This window comes from Phyllostomus discolor, chromosome 8, assembly GCF_004126475.2.
Source record: "Phyllostomus discolor isolate MPI-MPIP mPhyDis1 chromosome 8, mPhyDis1.pri.v3, whole genome shotgun sequence".
NCBI classification, from domain to species: Eukaryota; Metazoa; Chordata; class Mammalia; order Chiroptera; family Phyllostomidae; genus Phyllostomus; species Phyllostomus discolor.
Window position 1 is genome coordinate 37,621,462 of NC_040910.2, and position 22,032 is coordinate 37,643,493.

Genomic DNA, 22,032 nt, shown 5'->3' on the forward strand with positions numbered 1-22,032 from the left:
GCCTGGACAACATTATGCTAAGTGAAATAAGCCAGTCAGAGAAAAACAAGCACTACAGGGTTTCACACATGTGGAATCTGATTAATAAACTGAACTAACAAGCATAATAGAGACAGACTCATAGATAGAGAGCAGGATGACAGCTATAGGGAGTGTTTAAAGGGTGGAGCGATCACACAAAAAGGTAAAAGGACTCATGGACATGGACAATAGTGTGGCGACTGCGGGGGTGTGGGGGAGAGGTATAAGAGAACAAATGGTAATGGAAAAAATACAATAAAAATATAAAAAATTGAAAACATCAATCTAGGGAAAAAATATCAACCAATGAATGAATAAATAAGTGGAACAACAAATTGATATTTCTTCTTTCCTCTCTCTAAAAAAAATCCTGCAGGTTTCTTAGTAAAGCTAAACATAGATTGTCATATGATCCAGCAATTCCACTCCTAGGTACGTACCCAAGAGAATTTAAAATAAGTTTAAAAACAATTGTGTGAGGACTTCCAATCAATATGGCGGCATAGGTAGACATGGCTCTCCTCTTCCCACAACCGTATCAAAATTACAACTAAAATATAGGACAACCATTACTCAGAACTATTAGAAATCGAGTTGAATGGAAGGAAGTCTGACAACTACAGAATTACAGCAACCACATCCACCCTGGCTGGTAGGAAGGGCGCAGACGCAGAACAGGCTTGTCCCACATCCATGTGTGGTGATAAAAATTCAGGAGGGATATCTTGGGAGTGAGGAGTCCCAGCCCCACGCTGGGCCCCTCAGGCTAGGGTTCCAGTGCCAGGAAGATCAGTCCTCACAACTGCTGGTTGCAAAACCCAGTAGGAATTGAGTCAGTGGAAGAAACTTCTGGAGCCCCAAGCAGTTCCTCTTAAAGAACCCACACATGAACTCACCTACTCAGACTTACTCCCTCTGGGCTCCAGCACCAGGGTGGCAGCTTGAAAGGCACCAGTGGCATGCAGGGAGAAATTGAAGTGTCTGGCATCAAGGCAAGCAGAGGCCATTGTCCCTTTTCTGAACCCTTCCCCCACAGAGCCACTGAGCCTGCAAGCTGGTGCCGTTTCTGAGACTTCATCATCCTGGCTAACACTGTTTGCCCAGCTCTGGAGATCCCCAGAGACTCTGCCCCGCCCAACTACCAGCTACCCAAGCTCCTTTTCCATATGAATGAATAGCTAGTCTTGGCTCCTGCTTCACAACTTCCTAAATCCTCTCAAACAAGCAACAGCTGGCCTCAGTGAGCTCCAGACCCAGCACTAGCAGCAGCCAGCCTAGATTCACAGCTTGGCTTCGCCTGGGAATCTCCAAGCCCAGCCCAAGTAGTAGCCATTTCAGGTTGTTTTATATCTCAGGCAAGGCAGCCCTGGGTAAAACACAGGTGGGGCCTGATCTTGTCCTGCACCACCCAGGAAACCCCAGGGCCAGTGCACCCAGTGGGAAGCCACAGACCACGATGGAGCACCACCACCCTGCCCCTGCACAGCTGATCCTCCACAGAGGGCAGTGGGTGGTGATCAGTGGTCATAGCCAGCCCTGGCAGCTGACTGGTCTGGGTCCCTCCCATTGACCTGACAAGAGCAACCAAGGCTCTATTATAAGAGGAGAGTGTATTCAGCAGTGCACATGAAGGGCCTACCTTGAGTACTCAGCTTATAGCCTCCTGGGATGGGGGGACTATGCCACTGGGCCCTACAGGACATTTACTACATTAGGCCATACCACCATGACATGCTGTCAAAGCAGCTCTACCTAGAAACAAACACAGGGAGGCTGCCAAAACAAGGAGACAAAGAAACATGGCACAAATGGAAGAACAGATCAAAACTCCAGAAAAAGAACTAAATGAAATGGAGATAAGCAAGCAGATGCTGAATTCAAAACATGGGTTATAAGCATGCTCAAGGAATTTAGCAAGGACCTCAACAGCATGAAAAAGATCCGGTCAGAAATGGAGGATACACTAATTGAAATAAAGAACAATTTACAGGGAAACAGTAGAGTGGATGAATCAAATCAATGATTTGGAACATAAGGAACAACAACAACAACAAAACAATTAGAACAAGAAGAATAAAAAAGCACCTCCAAAATGAGGATAAATAAGCAGCCTGTGGGACAGCTTCAAGCGTTCGAACATGTGCTTCATAGGGGTGATAGAAGGAGGAAAGAGCAAGAAATCGGAAATCTATTCGAAAAAATAATGAAAGAAAACTTCCCTAATTTGGTGAAGGAAATATAGACAGGCAAGTCCAGGAAGCACAGAGAGTCCTAAACAAGATGGATACAAAGAGGCCCATTCCAAGACATATCATAATTAAAATGCCAAAGGTTAAAGATAAAGAGAGAATCTTAAAAGCAGCAAGAGAAAAGCAGTTAGTTACCTACAGGGAGTACCTATAAGATTGTTAGCTGATTTCTCAAAAGAAACTGCAGGCTAGAAGGGATTGGCAAAAAATATTCAAAGTCATGAAAAGTAGGGACCCACAGCCAACCTTGCTCTACACAGCAAAGCTATCAGTTAGAATCAAAGGGCAGTTAATTAGCTTCCCAGACAGACAAACAAACAAACAAACAAACAAAAAATTAAGGAGTTCATCATCACTAAACCATTACTATATGAAATGTTAAAGGGACCTACTTAAGAAAAAGATAAAAACTATGAACAATAAAATGGCAATAAATACACATTAACAGCCCTGGCCGGTGTAACTCAGTGGATTGAGCATGGGCCTGTGAACTAACGGGTCACCAGTTCAATTCCTGGTCAGGGCACATACCTGGGTTGTGTGCTGGGTTCCCAGTAGGGGGCGTGCAAGGGGCAGCCACACACTGATGTTTCTCTCCCTCTCTTTCTTCCTTACCTTCTCTCTAAAAATAAATAAATAAAATGTTTAAAAAACACACATCTACATATGTATCAACAATTGAATTTAAAAAACAAACTAAGCAAACAGAAGAACAGAGATAGAATCATGGATACAGACTTCGATTTAATGGTTGACAGAGGGGAGAGGGTTGTGCAGGAATGGGTAAAGAGATGAGGGGATTAGAATTACAAATAGGTAGTTACAGAATAGCCTTGGGGATGTAAAGTACAGTATAGGAAATGGAGCAGCCAAAGAGCTTATATGCATGACCCATGGACATGAACAACGGTGGGGTGTTGGCTGAGAGAATTGGGGGTGCTGGGTGGAAGGGGGCAAAGGGCAACTGTAATAGCATAGCCAATAAACTATAACTTGAAAAATAAAAACAATTGTGTGCACAAACGTTCAGAGTAGCCCTGTTCAAATAGTCTGCGTAGAAACAACCCAAAATTCCAACAATGGACAAATGGATAAGCAAGATGTGGTCCAACCATGCAATGCATTATTTACTCAGCCATGAGAAGGAGTGCAGCACCGACATTCTCTGCGTCATGGATGGACCTTGAAAACGTGATGCTCAGTGAGAGAAGCCAGACACAAAAGGCTCCATGGCGTGTGATTCCATTCATGTGAAATGTCCCCAGGCTAGAGAGAGGAAATGGGGGAGGGGTAACTGCTAATAGGGATAGGACTTATAGGACTAGGGCTTCTTTTTGGGGTGCTGGGGTGTTCTAGAATGAGATAGAAGTGATGGTTGCATAACATTGAGATATTAATGCCGCTGAATGTCACTTTAACATTAACATGGTACATTTTACCTTGTGTGAATTTTACTACAATTGAAAAAACTCCAGACCAATTACAGCAGAATCAGGGACTCCAGCTTCTGGTGTCTCTAAAGCCCCCTCACCTGCTGTGAGGAGCGGTCCAGTGTGGGGATGAACCACAGGGTTACATCACACAGACGAGGACACAGCATTGCCAAGGGGGCACGCGTGTAGATGGAGAGTGAAACAAACCAGCTGTAAATAATAACAACACAACCAAGCCATATACATGCCAACCGGATTCTTGCTATTAAGCCATTAATATTGTAAATCAAATCATTATGCTGTACACCTTAAGCTTATAAAGTGCTGTGTGTTGATTATATCTCAATAAAACGGAGTTGAAGGATTAGCACTTAGAATTTTAAGTCTGGTCATGACACTGTAGCTACAAGTTTACCGAGAGTCCTTGTAGAGAAATGCAGCTGTCACGGAGCTGGGGTGGGGCACTGGAAAACAGACAGAGGTGAACAGCTGAGACTCATAGGAGAGGTAAACCTCACTTGACACAAAGGATGCCAAATGCCTTCGCTGTTCCAGGCTCCACTGCGGTAGCGAGCAGGTTGTCATGTGCAGCCGTCGCCACACGGTGGCCACAGAGTACCAGCTATTTTGGAGCTCCATCCTGGACCTTAGTGGGGCTCCCTTAGGGATAGTGCAATTGGTGGTGGGCGGAGCCGAGGGGGGGGCGGGGCTAGGGGCAAATGTGATTGGGGCTTTAGGCTTCATCGAGGCTGCTGCCCCTGATTAAACCGACTTCTGGCTGTGGCAATGACCCAGGTGCTCAATCCATATCAACACTTGTGGAATTATTTCTGGTCCACTTAGCAAACTCCCCTCCTGTGCCCCCCATGTTCTGTTAGTTTTGTCCACCTTTACCTGCCAGGGCAGAATTCAGGAGCCGCAGAGGGAGGCTTTCAGGCTTTCAGGTTTAGGCAAGTCAGTGGGTTACTGTCCCACCCTACCCCCACCCCGCCCACTCCTCAGAGTTACCAGATTTAGCAAAAATACCCAGACACCCTGTTCAATCTGAATTTTAGATAACACACTGCTGTTAGGCCGAAGCCTGTCCCATGTAATATCTGAGATAAACTGGTACTAAAAAAGTGACTCGTTTATCTAAAATTTACATGAATGTGGCATCTTGTGTCTTCTAGGATGAACTGCTTCAGTTCGCCACTGGAAGCTCTCTCGGTTGGTGGCTCCTGTGCTCCTGGACATGTCACCATCGCTGGGGGAAGGGAGCCCCAAGCGTGTTTGCCCTGAGCAGGCGACAGAGTCAGCCCTTTCTCCAAGGAGCTAGGGCAACGTTTAACACAGCTGTGTGAGTTTCATATTGTTACTGCACCAAATGGCCACAAACCGTGGTAGCTTAAAACAAGGTAAATTTATTCTGCGACAGTTCTGGAGGTCAGAAATCCTAAACTCCAGGTGTGGGTGGGGCTGGTCCTTTCGGAGGCTCCAGGGGAGACCCGTTTCCTGCCTTTTCCAGCTTCTAGAGGTGCTGCATCCCTGGCTTGCGGCCCCTTCCTCTGTCCTCACAGCCAGCAGTGCAGCCTTTTCCATCTGATTCTGACCCTCCTGCCTCCCTTTAATGAGGACCTTGTGATGACACTGGGTCCCCACAGAATCCAGGGCCATCCCATCTCAGAGTCCTGGACTTAATCTCACCTGCAAAAGCCCCTTTACCACGTGAGGTGACATGTCCACTGGTTCCAGGACCGGGATCGAGACGTTTCGGGGGCAGTTATTCTGCCGACCATAACAGCCCATGTGTTTGTTGCTTTTGTCTGGTCAGGGGCCTCCACCCACCCCCGACTCTTCTAGCCATCTTAGGGTAGGGCAGCTGTCTTGCTTCCCTCACTCTAAAAATATTTCAAGATCTGCCGAGCAAATGGCTACCTTAGATGTGTCTCTTTTTTGTTTGGGGCTATATGAATTTACATTAAACAGCCATAAAGTAAAAAATTTGATCTCTCAGTTGCACAAGCCACCTGTCATGCTCAGTCACCCCATGTGGCCGGCCACGTGGCCGGCAGCTCCTGTAGTGGGCAGTGTAAGATCTAGAAACTTCTCATTGCACAAAGTTCTAGAGGGTTGCTGTCCAATACCACATGTGGCTGTTTATATTTAAATTCTTTATTGTATTTACTTATTTTTAGAGAGAAGGGAAAGGACGGAGAGAGGGAGAGAAACATCAGTGTGTGGTTGCCTCTTGTGCACCCCCTACTGGGGACCTGGCCCATGACCCAGGCATGTGCCCTGACTGGGAATTGAACTGGCGACCCTTTGGTTCTTAGGCCAGCACTCAACCCCCTGGGCCACAGCAGCCAGGGCTATTTATATTTAAATTCTGTTGGCTGCTAAAGTCCAGTGTGAGCCAGTGTGGCTTTCTTCTTTTACATGGAAGGGTCCGGGGGGATGTAGGTTGTGCTGAGTCCATGAACCAACAGAAACAAGTGACAAGGGAGTGAGAGCTTGCACCCAGGACACTAGCCAGGCCTCAGCCTCCAATATGTCCCTACGTATGCCAAGGTATAGAGAAGCTATTTGCATAGGGCACTTGTTTTTGAGTTTGAGTTACTCCAACTCTCAGTGGCTTAAACAAAGGAGGAGGGCTTGTTGGCACTCCAGACTGAGAGGGTCAGATGGGCCGCCTTCAGACAAGGCTGAATCCAGGACCGCAAACGGCAGGCTGCAAAATCTACCTCTGGCCGCTCCTCGGCTAGCCCTGAGGGCCTCAGCAGTTCCAGCCTTCCTCTTATCAGCTCCACAATCCCCCAGCAGGGAGTGCGCACAATCCTCAGATGTTTCTGGAAAGTTCCAGGACAGCACATGCTCAGACCACGGGGGTGACAACCCCACTCCCTGATTTGGGACCCCACTACCATTTACTACTGTATCTTTCAGAAACCCCTTGAGAACACTCTGGCCAGACCGGACTTGGGCCTACACCCTGGGCCTGATGCCCCTGTGGCCAGTCATCCAGCCACCTCATGGTTCTGTGCCCCTTGCTGAGCTCCCGGGCATCCTGGGCGAGTTTATTTTTAATTATTTATTTTTATTTTTAGAGAGAAGGGAAGGGAGAGAGAGAAAGGGAAAGAAACATCAATGTGTGGTTGCCTCTTGTACACCCCCTACTGGGGACCTGGCCTGCAACCCAGGCATGTGCCCTGACTGGGAATCGAACCAGTGATCCTTTGGTTCCCAGGTTTGAGCTCAATCCAGTGAGCCACACCAGCCAGGGCTTCCTGCCCCACCCCCCGCTCCCCAGGGGAGTTTTGGTGAGCTCTTCTCTCCCCAAATTACACCAGCAAGCTGACAAGCTGACTCACCCAGGGTTGTTAACAAGCAAAGCCGATCAAAGATGTGTCTCAGTTCCTTGTGGGCCCCAGGCCACCCCCCTGCACCCCACCACTGTGCCCAGTCCCTTTGGACCCCTGACTTGGGCTCCAGCCCCCACCTCCTTCCCAAGAACTCACTCCCACCCACCCCAGCCCCTCAGCCCTCGGGGGCTGCCCTTTCTCTTTGTGGTCTCCGCAGCCTCACTTCCGTGCTGCCTCTGCAGCCTGTTGCTGGCCGGCTGTGGCCTGACTCTCCCCAGGTCACCTGGGCCCACTGCAGCCATGTCCAACCGTTGAGCTTTGGGCTGGGCCCAGGTCAAGCATTGCCCACCCACCCATGCTGGTCTCCCATGACTGCCAGAGGAAATTACCAGAGTGGGCAGTTTTAAAAAATTAGCATTTTTTCTCTCACCGTTTGGGAGGCCAGAAGCCCAAAATCAAGGTGTGGCAGGGCCATGCTTCCTCCTAAAGCTCCAGTGGAGGGTCTTTTCTGCCTCTTCCTGATTCCGGGTGCCCTAGGCGTTCCTTGACCCGTGGCCTCATCACTCTGGTCTCTGCCTCGTCATCACTGTCACACAGCCTGTTGTGTGTCTGAGTTGGAAATCCCTCTGCATGTCTGTCTCTCCTCCTCTGTCACTTACAAGGATACTCATCGTTGACTTTAGGGCCATACTAGTCCAGGACGTCCTCATCTCACGAGCCTTAATTATGTATCTGCGAGGACCCTTTTTCCAAATAAAGTTCCCACCACAGGTTCCTGGGGACATATTTTGTGGAGCCACGATTCAACCCACTCAACCCCCCTGAGCCTCACCAGAGTTGGGAGTGTGGACGTGGGATCACCCCAGTTTACAAATGAGGAAATTCCAGGCAGGGGTGAGCCGGAACCCCTCATCTTTGTGGCTCTCCCTGAGACTTGCCCCACGCCCTGAAGCCCGGGACAGGGCCGGCCCTTCAGGTGCTTCCGCTTATCAGCCAGAGGACCTGACGTGACTGCCACTCACTGGGTTCATCGCCCTTGGGGTTCCCCGTCCATCTTTTTTCTGTCTCTTCCTGATGCCCCACCTGACCTGTTGTCCCAAGCTCCTTGCCTCCTCCTGGAAGTCCCTTAACCTGTCTGCCTTCCTAGCTTGCCAAGAGGACAGTCCCCAGGCCCCTCCTCAGGGAGCAGCCTGTGGGGACCGTCTTCCCCGGGCCCCTCCCTGTCACCATATCCCACACTCCACCTTCCCTTCTTCACTCCAGAGCTTCCTTCCCTGCTTTGGAACTTAGGTGGCACCTAACTACGGATGATCCAGCCTCTGCCCACCCCCAACCCTGTCCTCACCTCCATGCCCACCCGGCCCTGACCTCCGTCGGCGGTCTCATGGGCCAGGTTCAAGTGGACCTGAGGGAGTGGGGGGTGCCCGTGGCTCAGCACTCAGACATCCTTTGGGGACTGCGAGGTGCTAGAACCCAGGAGGCAGATTCCCAGACCTCAGGACCCCCATCTGCACAGCACGGGTGGATCCCATCCTGGGAGAACCGGAAACCCCACGTTGTACCATGGAGCTGGGCAGGCACCTCAAGAAGGGGCAGCCTGGCATGGCCACCTTCACAGTGGTCTTAACTGACCCCATGGTTGGCAGACACCAGCAACATGGAGGACCTGGGCCTGGTGGGCCCACCTTGCTGACAGACCTGATGCCCTCAGCTGGAACAGGGCACAGCACCTGGCTTGCAGGGGAGCCTGGAATAGGGGTGTCCTGAGCCAAACCCCTGTGTCTGGAAGATGAAAGGGGAGGAGCTGAGTCTGAGAGTCCCTGCCCCAAACCTCCCGCGCCCGCCGGCCCCACACCACATCAGAGCTCGCATGTCATAAAAAGACTTTATTAAGAAGGCTTTGGAGTCAAAAAATAAAACTCTTGATACAATTTTCTGAACCCTTAAGTCAGCTCAGCAAATATATAATCAGTAATTTAGCTGCGTAAGATTAAAGGTCCGTTACTTTAAAATAAAATATATTTTAGTTCTTAAAATTTATTCCATAAAGTACATATTTCCCTATAAATTTGCTACATATACACAAGAGGTAAAAAGTAAAAGTTAAAAAAAAAACAATTTAAAAAAATTTAAAAACGGACAACATAAACCACAGCAGAAGGGGATTAATAATCAAAAATTAAAAAAAGTTAAAAATTTCTGGTTGGGATGCTTCTTGCGCCAACCCCCCGTCGGCCTTTGTGGGGCTGAGCTACAAAAGGGTGACCAGTTAGCCCCAAAAAGGGAGTGAAAAGGGAGTAAAAATGTCACCATCTTCCAGGTGGAACTTTCTGCAGAGGCTAAGACCACACAAAAACAACACTGTCAGATCAGAAATCTACTTCATAGAAAAGGACAACCGATTGTTGTAAAAATCTTTTTCTTTTTTCCTTAAAAAGATCACCCCGGGGTGGAGGTGTGTCTCAAATAAAAAGTGCAACAGACCTTTTCTCTCTGGTTTATTTTAACCTGTCAACTCAATACTGCTATTTGTTAAGAACTGAGGTGTCACTGGGCTGCTGGGTCGCCGTCTCCATGCCTGGGACTGGAGTTAAAGCTCGTCTGTAAACACTGGCCACACTGCCCCGACCCCCTTCCCCTGGCCTGCCCCTCTACCCTCCCTGCCCATCTTCCCTCTCTTCCCCCACCCCGGCCTAGAGCACATGCCCACTCCAGGCTCCTACAGATGGCCCCGTGGCCGCGAGCGCGGCGAGGTGACTCGTTAGGAAAAGATATGAATGGCCTGGGTGGCAGGCGTGCGGCAGGCGGGGCACTCAGGCTCACTCTTGCCGCAGATGCGCACAGCACAGTCCATGCAGAAGAGGTTGTGGCCGCAGGGCACCAGCGCAGCCATCACCTCGCCCTCGGCGCACACCACGCACTCCCGCACCAGCGCCGGGCCAGGGGCAGTGGAGGCCACAGGCGCTCCAGGCCCCGAGGATGCTGTGGCTGAGGGCTTGCGGCTGCTTTCCGAGGTGCTTGAGTCCAGCGGGGAGCACGAGGAGGCTGAGGAGCTGCTGGGCAGTGAGGTGGCCGTGGAGAAGCTGCTGCTACTCGAGAAAGATGACAGGGAGCCCTGTGGGGGCCGCCAGGGCAGGGCACCCACTGGGTCAGGGGGCCCTCGGCGGGCCATTGGGAGCTCCAGGCCCAGGCCACCAGGGTCAGGCAGCGTGGGGGAGTGTCGCGGGGTGCCAGCCCCGCTGCTGCGCCGGACACCGGGGGCGGGCGGCACAGGGGCTCCATTGACTGCAGAGCAGCTGCTGAAGGCCGGCATGGGCGCAGTGCGCTCAAACGGGGCCCAGATGGTGGCTGCCGCGGGCACTGTCAAGTCCAGTGCCAGGAAGTCAAAGCCAAAATCGCAGTCCTCGGGGGCAGGTGGACCTGTGGGGGCCCCCGGGCCATCCCCACCGAAGGTGAAGCCCCCATTGCCCGAGCCACCATAGGGGCTGGCGGGGCCCGTGTCTGGCACTGGTGGTCCCCCACGGCTGCCTGGGTAGAAGGCCTCGGGCCCCCCTGGGGCGCCCAGGGTACTGTCCCCACGGAGGCTGGTGGTGGGCAAAGGGGGCCGCCGCCCAGGGTTGGGGGCCTTGGCCCAGAGGCCTGCAGCGGCCCCGAGCAGGTCCAGGCAGACGTCCGTGCCATTGGCATGGAAGTCACTGTCGGGGCCGGCGTCGGTGAAGGCGCCGGTGCGCAGCGTGATGTGAGCCTCGATCTCCTCGCGGGCCCGGTCGACGTTCTCGGGCATGCCCGTCACCGCGAACACCGGCTCCTTGTCCCGTCCGGGCGTCACGATGTAGGTGTGCGTCCGCTGCTGGATGCGCTTGATGGTAGCACCCTTGGGCCCTACTACCAGCCCCACCACGCGGTAGGGCACCCGCACTTGGATGGTGGTCTGTCCTGGCAGGTTGGGTGGGCCTTGCCCAGTGCCAGGCAGCCCACCCGCCTTGCTGCGTGTAGCACGAATCACAGAAAAGTGCTCCGCAGCAGACAGGATTTCACGCTTGGCCATCTCCACGTCCTCCTGGCGGCCGGTCACAATGAAGACAGGCTCCTCCCCACGCACCGGGGTCTTGATGTAGGTGTTTGTCTTCGCGCGCAGAGCCTTGATCTTGCACCCTGGAGACGGGGGGAGGGGAACACGGTGAGGACAGGACCCCTCCCCAGGACAGTCCTTCCCTGGCGGCAACTGTGGGGGCTACCCAGCTGGGATCCCCCACCTGTGGGTATGTCCCTACAGGATTTAATCTCAGACACACCACACCCTGCCCTCGGACCCCAAGACCTGTCTCCCCTCTGGTCCTAGATGCCCCTGGCGTTGGGAAAAAGCAAGAAGGTAAGGACTCTGTTGTGGCTTGAATAGGATCCCCCCAAATCCATGTCCACCCAGAACATCGGAACGGACTCTGATTTGGAAATAGGGCCTTTACAGATGTAATGAGGGTGAGGTCGCACTGGGGTTGGGTGGGCCTGAATTCAAGAGGAGGGACACACAGAGGAGACAGCCATGCGACGAGGGAGGCAGGAGTTGCAGTGATGTGGCTATAAGCCAAGGGACACCGAGCACTGCTGGCAGCCACCAGAAGCTGGGAGAGGGAGCATAGGACAGACTGTCCCCTAGGCCTTCGGAGGGAGCACAGCCCTGCCAGCACCTGGATTCCAGATTTCCAGCCTCCGGGACTGAGAGAGAATTCATTTCCATTGTTTCAAGCAACTCGGTTCATGATGCCAGCCCTCGGGCACAAATGCAGACCCTCAGACACCGACTCCCCATCTGACAGGGGGAAACGGAGGCTCGGACTGTGTGAGCCTCCTTCTGACCAAGCGACACTCAGCCCAAGGGAGCTGAAGTCTCAGCCCAGTGTCAACTCCTGGCCTGAACTCAGGATGCCGCCAAGGGCCCTGGCCTCGGAGAAATGCTCAGGATACTCGGGGCTGTGGCGCCGTGGCTTCCTGCTGCCTGGGCCGAGTTGGGGGTCCCACCCCGTGGGGGGGCGAGGCCAGCTGTTCAGGGGTGTCTGCCCAGGTGCCTGATACCCACACCCTCAGGGCCTTTTGAGCCGCAGTGTGTCCAGGCCTAGGAGTCTGGGGGACACCCCAACCTCAGGCTCGGGGAGGCTACAGGGACACAGGGATGTTGTGTGGATACAGAGGTGGCGCTAAGAGGAGTAACAGTGTCACGCTAACTTCACAACAGCAGAAGATACAAGTTAGCAGGACCAGCCCGTCTGCCCTGAGGGAAATCATGGAGACATATGTGGGTAGGCCCGGGGGCTGCGCACCCTGGAGGTGACCGGGCGCGTCCAGGGGCAGCCTCCCCATAATCCCAAGGAAGACGACGGTCACCTTGCAACCCCTCAGCACCGTCCAGGGCTTTAAGCAAAAACAGGGAGTGTAAATTGGAGTCAGAAATCTCTGAGTGAGGGGCTGCCTTCCTACCATCTCCAGGCTCCACCTCCTGGCTCTTTAGCCACTTTCTCTGCCACAGCTGTGTCGCCTCAATGGCACCTTCTAAACTCACTCTGGCCCCCAAACCCACCCTGACCTGTGGCCGCCTCCACTCCTGCTTTGATGGTCCCCTCCATACTTGGCAGATTCCCCCTGTCCTGGCCATGCAGCCCCCCTACGTGACCTTTTCCACTTGAAACACTGTCCTCACCACCCGCACCCCCAGTCCTCTCCCTTCTCTGCATCAAATTGCAGCCTGGTGCCCCTTCCTCCGGGAGGGCCTCCGGGAAGCCCAGTGACCGGGCCTGGCCCCAGCACACACTTTCAGAGTGTCTCTTGATACCACCTCTGACTTTCTGAACTCCCCGAGGCCAGGGGACTGTGTGTTAAGGGCTGGTAAACTGGGGATTACCCTGGGCCCTTGAGGAAAGCTTCCTGTGCCTCAGTTTCCTCATCCATAAGGGGAGGGCTGAAATACCCAGCCTCACAGATTCTGGGCTGGACCTTATGGGCTGTGGCTCCAGCAGACACCCTGCCCCTGAAATGCTTGCTTCTAGAAGAGACACCGTGGAGGAGAGGGAAACGAGGTGGCCCAGAGAAAGGGCAGGTGATTCATTGGAGCTGGGGTGGGAGACACAAGCTACAGACGACCCCCGCCCAGCCACTGACCCTTTGCACAGACAAAGAAGTAGGCCTCCCCAAGCGCAGGGGGCTGGCCACACTGTGAGACGCAAAGGCAATGGGCCCCTCAGGTGGGTCAGGGCAGGAAAGGGACTATGCAGCTACCCCTTGGGTGGCCCTGGGTGGAGCCCTTACTGGCCAGGAAGAGCCCAACTTACTGACTGCACTTCAGCTGTGACACCTGTTGGCCCCCAAAGCCAAACCGTGTCAAGACTCTGAGAGGGAGGCAGAGTTTGGGATGGTGGGATTACCCAGTCCAGGAAATCGGGGATCCGTGAGTGCCCTGGGCCATACCCCTGCCCCAGTAGGGATGAGACAGTGTGGCAAGAGTGGGTGGTGACAAGGGGCTGAGCCCCATGCCTGGGGAACCCTGGGGCCACCACTGCTAGGTGGGCACAGGCTGAAATGCAGATTCCTGGGCATCTCCCCCAGCATGCCACCTCAAGGGAGCCAAGTGAGCTTGGGAATGCAATCACGGCCCTCCAGGCCGGCGCCGTCCCACCTCGGGCCCTAGTGGCCCCCACCTCACTACAGCCAGACCCTCCCTTCCCAGTGGGGAGGCTGAAGGTCTGCAGGAAAGCCTGGTACACGGGGCGGGGGGGGGGGCAGCCCTTCGACTCCAAGCACTCACATGACTCCACACTGGGGTCTTGACCAAACCCTTGTGCTGGGCGCTCAGAGAGCCAGGCCCCCGGAGCGCCCACAGCCTGTGTTAACCAACAAAACCTCAAGGCAATGAAGGGAAGGAACACGCAGGCAGGGGAGCGCTCCAGCAGAGGGGACCGTGGGGGCAGAGCCCTGGGAGCAGGACAGGGCTAGGACACGTCCCCACAAACGAGCAGGGCCAAAGTGGGCTGCAGTGCTGGTGGGCCGCGTCATAGCAGGGAGGTCTGGGGGAAGCTGGCTTGCCTGTGACATAGGGACGTGGAAGGCCCCCCTACGGGCAAGACAGGTCTACACCTACCAACATAAGAAGTCCTCAACCCAGGTCACGGGCACCCCTTTCTTTCTACACCCCACGACGGATAGGTGAGAATACCAAGGCGTGGACCCCAACACCCCAGCAGTGTCCCTGGCTGCTGGTAAGAGCGCCCGATGCCTGCAGGTGTGGAGCCAGGCCTAGGGGCAGAGGAGAACAGACAACAGGGGACAGTCCCAGGCCACCGCCCTCAGCCTGACAACAGCAGAGACGGGGGAGACCCCGCAGCTGCCAGTCCACGCTCTGCCTCTAGCATCTTCACTCACTCACTCCTGACGGCGCTGCAGGCGCTGTGCTGTGCATGGCACCGATGACCCGACGTGACCAAGCTCAGCACCGGTCACAGACATGGACACCGACGCGTCCTGGGTGCAGGGCATGAATGGCAAGGGGGAAGGGCATGGACCCAAGGTCACTCTCACGGCCAGTGTGCACCAGCCTCCCAGATGGCCTGTGCTCACTGGCCGGAGGGAGTGGCACATTCCACATCCTTTCAAGTCCCTACTTTTCATGTCTGTAGAAATGGTGCTACCTCTCACTGTCAATCCCCCACTGCTGCCCACTACCGCTCCCTGCAGGGCAGGCAGAGCCAACGAGAACCAGGCTTCAAACCCCAGCCCTGCCCCGCCTCTGGCAGCCTCTTCTGCTTGTGCCTTCTTGGGGAGGGTCAGCCCTGGACCTGGGATTTGACAGAAAAGGACGAATAATTGAGGACAGGCTGTGCTCCTTGCACTGGGGAGAGCCTGAGCAGTAAGAAGGAGCAGGTTTAGTGTCCAGGGACCCACAGAGTGGAGAGTGGGATAGGTAATGAGAGGAGGGGAAGGAACGGAGCTCGGGCAGTCTTCCAGGGTGTGCTTGAGAACTGGATGGGAGAAGATAGGGGCCACAGATGGTTCTGGAGCTGGGGCAGTACACCTGTCCTGGCCTCCTTGCTCCTCCCCTTGTACCCTGCATCCCAAATGGGCGGCCTTAAGAATCCACACAAAACCCCTGAAGGAGGTGCTGTTCCCCCATTATAGAGAGGGGCTCTCATTTACTCAGGGTCACAGAGCCACCCCAGCCTGGGGGGTCTGCCGTACCGTCAAGGGTATGCTTTGCTGTCCACAACCACCAAAAATACAGGCCTGCACACAGTAACTGGGTGCCAAATGCACACCTGAGAGGTCAGAGGAAGCCTGGGGCCCCAGGCTCACTCCTCCGCACCACTCGGCCTGGGGCTACAGGTTCCTATGTCCTCTGCCTGGTTCCCATCACCACACATAAGACACACGATGGGGCACGAGGCCTCTCTGGAAAGGTGCAAGAACACGCCTAATCATGCAGAACAAGCCCGAATGCTGTATACCACACAACAGATCAGCCTCATTATTTTGGGCAAATGCTCTCCATGCTTCGGTATCCATGCTTGCCCACCAGCAGGCTTCTGGACACTCAATGCATGGCAACTATCTTGTTACACGTCCCAGTGCAGTTATGAGGGGCAGGGGCGGGCAAGTGGGGACCCTACATAGGAAGGTGGCAGCAGGGTGAAGTGGGACTGTCCTGCGTGAGTTTAGCCATGCCCATCCCCGGGGGCAGTCAGCAGGGCTCGGGGTGTAACTGTCATCCTCCCTCACTCTCGCTCCTGACGGAGAGTCCCAAGGCCCAGCACCACACCCGGTCCACCTTGTGTCCACATGTAGAAAGGACAAATGAATGACCAGAAGGCTTGCTGGCCAAGCCACCCCACCCACCTGGAACTAGCAGAGAGCTATAACCAGAGCATCCTTGTCGCCCTTTCCTTGTGGCAGTGGTGAAGGTAACAGGTCACATTCAGGCCACCCCCCACCCCCACTCTCCTCTGGCTCCTGTTCCTGAGGGCCCAGAGGCTGGGACCCACCCCAGACTGAGTGTCCTTTGGCCCCACCTAAAGCCCCGCCCAGGCCCCACCCCAAGTTCTAGAACCTGGCTGACCACAGGAGGCCAGCAGGGAGGAGGGAGGTGTGGGCAGGAAGGCAGGAGAAAGTTGAGGAGGTGGGCAGGCAGCTAACAGGGTGGGTGGGTATGTGGGCACTGCCCACCACCCTCTGCCCGCCCCACAGCTCCAGGGCCAATGAGCGGCGGCCAGCCTGATGTCACACTGCAAATCTCAGCCTGGCTCTCTAACAAAGAGAACAATGGGGTGGCCACAGGGACACTCCAGTAATGCCACTGAGGGGACCCACATACCCAGGGCCTGTTGCTGGCTCACATGCCAGGCCTCGGCCGTAGGGTTGGACCCCAGGAACCGCTTTTACAACTAGTACTTCCACACGCCCCCAAATTCCTGACTGCGCTGAGAGCAGGGTGGGACCCTCTCTCATCCTGTCCTGTCCCCCACCACGGGCAGGGTCCCCAGTCTGGCAAATCCTGATGTTCTCTCTTTGTGCAGCCAAACTTCGCTCAGGATACTGCCTGAGCTCCCCGCCTCCCCAGCCTCTCAACCCGAGTTGGCCCGCCCCATGTCTGTTCTGGGTGTGGAGTGCCCACCACCCAGCTGGGCCCCTGGCCCCCAGGATGGCACAGCCCAGGGCCTGGGCAGAGGCGCTGTACACAGGGGACCTTCCGGAATGGAGACGCCCAGACAAAGGCAGCGGCGGCCCGGAGCGCGGGCTGCGCCCAACTTTCTCTCGCGGCTGAAGGCAGGACAAAGGCGCAGACACAGTCCGCCACTGAGGCCGGAGCCCACGCGGGGCGTGGCCTGGGTCTGGCGTGCGGCCGCGGGGCTGGACTGGGACGGCCCTGTCCCCAGAGCAGCAGCGCAGGGACCCCTGGGGCTGCGCCCCCGACGGCGGCCACTCACCCTGGCGACCCACGATCTCCGCGACGTGCTCGGAGCTGGGTACGGGCACGCATTCGGTCATATTCACGCTCTTCTTGCGGCTGCCAATCACGCTCATCTGCTCAGCCAGCAGCGTCGGGGGGCCCAGGGCTGCGGGGTGGGGCGCGAAGCCCGCGAATACATCGGGCGGGGACGGCCGGGGCGGCGGCGGTGGGGGGCTCACGTTGGGCTCCAGCAGTGGCAGCGGGCCGGGGGCCACGGCCACCACGGGCGCGCCCACCTCCGGTCCGTCGGGGGGCGTAGGCTCTGCTGTGGCCCCACCGTCCACGCCCCGAGCAGCCGCCGCGCCATCCCCGCCGCCCGCGGCAGCCCCCTCTTCGTCCTGGTCGCCCGCGCCCCCCAGACCCAGCACCGAGAGCTGGTTCAGAGCCAGGCGCAGCGCGGCGGCCGCGTCGTCGGGCTCGGGCGGCGGCCGGGGCGCGGGAGAGGCCTCCTCAGCGGCCTCGGGCGCGGGCGGCGGCGGGGAACCCGGGCTGGGGTCCCCGCCCGCCGCCGCCCCAAGCCCGCCGCCGCCCGTGCTCCCACCGCCGTCGGGCTGGCCGATGGAGCAGGACATGGCGCTAGCGCTCGGGCCCGCGCCCCTGCCTCTGGGCCGCCGGCCGCCCGCGCCGCCGCCGCCGCCGCCCGCGCCGCCGCCCTCCGCCTCTGAGAGCTCGGCCGCCGGCCGCCGGCATCCAGCGGCGGGGCGGGAGCGGCGGGGGCGCGGCGGCGCGGGGCTGCTCGAGGCCGCGGGAGGCGCGGCGGCGGCGCGACTCTGCTCGCTCTTAGGCGGCAGCGGCGGCGGCGGCGGCGGAGGCGGCGGTGGCTGGGCTCTCGGCGGCGTCGGCGGCGGCGGCGCGCGGACGCTCCTTCCCTCCCGCCCTCCCGCCACCCTCCCTCCAGCCGCCCGCCCCGCCCCGGCCCCGCCCCCGTGACGCGCGAGCGGCCAACAATGGGGCGCCGATCAGGGCGCACGCGCGAGGCGGGGCGGGGCGCGGTCACATGGGCGCTGGCCACCGGTGCAGCGAGCGCCGGGGTGAGTCCTGTGTGCTTGCAGGTGCGGGCGTGGCTGCAGGTAGGTGCCTGCGGCGCCCCGGTATCGGAGATCGCCCGCCTTTCCCTTTCCAAGAGCCCCACTGTGCCCCAAGGCACTTCGCCCCTGTCCCTGCCCCAGGGCCGGGGTCCCTCCCACAAGGCTCCTCACGACCCGGCCAGTCTTCGGACTCCTGTCCCCTGTTCTTGCACGTTCCTGGTTCTCGTGGGCCCCTAGGGAGGTAACGGGCACCCACATCCCCCCCGCACGGACTTCGCCGGAGTCTGAGATCGCGCCATGTGGGCGCTGCTTCCCGGCTTGGGCTGGTTTCCACCGTCCAGAGCCCTCGGAGGTGAAGATCCTCTTCTCGGGTACCTGGAGCCCAGCCCTGTAGGCTTCCAGAGCTGTGCAACATGCCCAGTTCCAAAGCCACCCCGTCCCCGCTGTCCTTCCAGCTGCTTTGCTCCTTTGGAATGAACGAGCTCTCCGGTTTCCCCGTGGGATTTCTCATAATATATGGGCTGGGAGCAGGACGGACCTAATGGGGCCGTCCACCCGAGTCTTCAAGGGTACGCCGTCTAGGTCCCTGGTTGGCTGTCCCCTCTCCTGTTGTCCCCACCTCCATGTAGTTCCTCAGCCAAAGCTGTCCGCGGCTGGACTGTCTACCAGTCACTTTTCCCCACCTACTGTCCTCCCAGGTAGGTTCCCCTTCCTGAATCACAGCCCTCACTACCCTGCCTTGGTCCCTGTGCCTGACCCTTCCCCACCCTAAAATGTCTTTCCTGACCCTGGGGCCACACCCAGCCAAGTGCTTCTCTTGGGGGCACCAGATCTGAGTTGGAGCTGCTGTAAATGCGTATTGAGTGAGTGACAGAAGGAAGTTGGAGATCATCTATCCCAGGAGCTCAAACTGTTCCCTTAGAGGGTAGGAATGGTGTCCAGGATCCAAGGTGGGGCAGAGGTAAGGAAAGTGTTAGGTAGGATGGATAGCAAACCAAGGCAGGGAGGAGAAGGGAGACACATCTCACCCACTAACTCTGCTCCTGAGTCTGTGCCAGGTGTTTGGAACATCGCAAGAAACACCATACTAGCACAGGAGGAGGGGAGCCCTTGAAGTTCCGAATGTATCATTTCCACTATCTGGGAAAGAAAGCCTTTGGAACTGTGTGTTCATCCCAAGGTCTAGAAGGGGGTAGAGGAAGGGGTCCACAGTGCTCAAAGAAGAAACCCATAAAAAACTGGTTAATTGACTGTCTCTGGTCACTGTTTTATGAGGGGGTCCTTAGTGCTTACAGAAAGTAAATAACTTTGGGTAACTGCCCCAACTTTAATTAAATGCCTCCTGTCATGTATCTGTTTTACAAGATGACCAGATGTATGCCCTGGCCTGTGAACCAGAGGGTCACCAGTTCGATTCCCAGTCAGGGCACAGGCCTGGGTTGCAGGCCAGGTTCCCAGTTGGGATGCATGTGAGGCAACCACACATTGATGTTTCTCTCCTTTTCTCCCTACCTTCCCCTCTCTCTAAAAATAAGTAAATGTTTAAAAAAAAGAAAAGATAACCAGATGTGATCTGGAGCAGTTAAGAATTCAGGGCTAACAGACCCCCCCCCCCCCACAACTACCTATGTTTGGGTAGTCACGTCCCTGGTGGAAGCTGGTACCACCTTTATCCACCAATCTATATACAACTCCCCAACCCCATCCCACAACTGTGCAAGTCCTCAGGACAAGGAACTCGATGCTTTTGCCTCCCTTGCTTTTTGCTGCCCAAGCCTATGCTTTTCACCTCCACCTTGGCAAGGCCCATACTCTTCCATGAGAAGGTATCACTATTAAACTTGGCTTGCACACTAATAGACTTATTGATCTGTAATTCTTTACTGTGTAGGCAGAAAGAACCTAGTAACTTATGAGTGTCTGTGGTGGGCTGAATAGTGCCCCCTCCCCCAACACACACACTCAACCCTAATCCATGGGATCTGCAGACATGTCGCTTCAGTTGGCAAAGGTGGGATTAAGGGTCCTGAGATGGCACGACTTTGGATTCTCCCAGGGGGCCCAGTGTCTTCACAGGGTCCTTATAACACAGACAGGAGGGTCAGAGTCAGAGATGGAAGAGGCAGCACTGCTGGCTCTGAGGATGGAGGAAGTGGCCACGAGCCAAGGATGCAGCACCTCTAGAAGCTGGCAAAGGCGGAAGCGAGTCTGCACTAGAACCTCTGAAAGGAGGTTTAGCCCTGTGAAGCCCATTTTGGACTCCTGACCCTCAAACTGTCAAAGAATAAATGCGTGTGTTTTAAACCACAGTTTATGGAGATTTGTTCCGGCAGCCACAGGAGGGAGGCTCGCACGAGTGAGGAGGCATCCACCAGGAGGGTGAGCGGCAGGGGTGCAGTGTGGCTCAGAAAGCTCTGCCTGCCTTGGGCTGAGGGCAGCCAGACACACAGTAGAGACATGGAGGTGGCTCAGAAACCCCAGCACCCTTGCCTCTGGGGGTCTCACTGAGGTGAGGTACTAATTTACAAGGACCCTCAAGCTTGGAAGGGTGGCTCAGTGTCAGGACAGGCTGTTTGGTGTGAGGGCCCTATGGCAGGGCTGGAGCATTCCATTCTCACAAACCACTGAGGCACTGGGACCCAGGCCCGTCCTACCTTCTTAAGTTCTGGGGTCAGTGGCTGCTTAGGGCCTCTCAGTGGCCAGAGGTAGGTCATGGTCAACTGCATGAGTGCTAGAGTTGTGGAGACCCAAGTTCTCAGGCAGGTCTAACCCTTTTCCAAAGTGTCCCCGGGGAAGTTGCTAACCTGAGCCAGGTTTTTCCCTCCAGAAGCTGGAGCCAGTCCTGGTGGGTGGGCAGGGCTAACTGCAGAGTAGAGAATGCACGTGGAGGGGCCACTCAAGAGAGTGGGAGGGCAGGGGAGATGGACGAACAGACTCCCTGTAATGGGGGTGAGGAGGGTGGTCCAGGCCACCAGCTATGGGATGTGGAGAGAGGATCGGGGGCTGGACAGGGTTTTTGTAGCTCTTGCAGGAGCCTTTAGGAGAGAAGCTAGCAATGGCCACTTGACTTGTGCTAGCCTGGGGGCTGCAGAAGCCCTTGGGAACCTGCTAGGGGCAGCAGGGCCAATTCAGATCCCTGAGGCCTGGCTCAGCCTTGTCCCTGTGTGCCCAGCCCTGAAAAGCACCCTGACACACCCACAGGGGGAGCTCTAGGTGCTCCATAGGAGCCCTGGGACTCCACCCAGCAGGTACAAGAGCCCCACGTCTTCTGGAAGTCTCCATACCTTTGCTAACAGTGCTGGGACCTGACTGTCACTGTTAAAAGGCTTGCACCTTGGAGTCCCCCTCAGGGCCACAGGGAAATCTGCACCCCCCTGGGACCAGCTAGGTCATCCCAATTCCATCATCATCCAGCCCAAGACTGATGACCATGCTGTGCAGGCCTGGGGAGCCCGGGCAAGGCCCACACTGCTCAGACACAACACTATTTTTCAGAGGGAACGCAGGGTCCAACTACGCTCACCCAAGATGGCTTTATTCAGTCATACATCTCCCATAGCAGTCTCTGTGTAGCCCTTCCACCCAGACCCTCTGAGGGACAAGGCAGGACTCATGGCTCAGGGCCCTCAAGTCTGCACAGCGGCTAGGGAAGGCTCTCCTGCCTAGGAGGCTCTGACCTTCCTGGCACTAAGTCCTACCCAGGGCAAGGCCCACCCCATTCTCAGGCAACCTTCATGGTTCTCAGGATTTGTGCTTCAACCTGACTTAAAGGACCAGCATCCCTGGAAGATCGAGCAGGCAGCAACCCCCTATAGTACTCTCAGGGGCTCCCATGTCACCCCTCACCCCGGCCCCACATGCCCACCACGTAGCCTGGACTGACCAGGGTGTCTGGCCAAACAACTCAGCAACGGGGGTCCTTGCCGACAGTCATAGGCCACTGGTTGGGGCAGAGCAAGCACAAGGGGGCAC

General features: G+C 56.1%; 1 protein-coding gene across 1 annotated transcript; it reads right to left on the reverse strand.

Moving 5' to 3' along the window:
• Window positions 1–8,910: 8,910 nt before the first annotated feature.
• Window positions 8,911–17,668, reverse strand: MEX3D (mex-3 RNA binding family member D). Its single transcript, XM_036032143.1, has 3 exons — window positions 17,010–17,668; window positions 9,820–11,199; window positions 8,911–9,622 (listed from the first exon to the last, which is right to left on the reverse strand). The coding sequence occupies exons 1-3, from the start codon at window positions 17,602–17,604 to the stop codon at window positions 9,570–9,572; spliced, it is 2,028 nt and encodes a 675-aa protein (XP_035888036.1). The 5' UTR covers window positions 17,605–17,668; the 3' UTR covers window positions 8,911–9,569.
• Window positions 17,669–22,032: the final 4,364 nt, after the last annotated feature.

Bases quoted from the DNA above. Each gene is read 5' to 3' on its own strand.
- MEX3D (XM_036032143.1), bottom strand. From the start codon at position 17,604: ATGTCCTGCTCCATCGGCCAGCCCGACGGCGGTGGGAGCACGGGCGGC. The intron at 11,200-17,009 runs GTGAGTGGCCGC...CCCCGTCTCCAG, and splicing joins GGAGATCGTGGGTCGCCAGG to GGTGCAAGATCAAGGCTCTG. The intron at 9,623-9,819 runs ATATCTTTTCCT...CTCCAGTCCCAG, and splicing joins GCCTGCCACCCAGGCCATTC to GCATGGAGACGGCGACCCAG.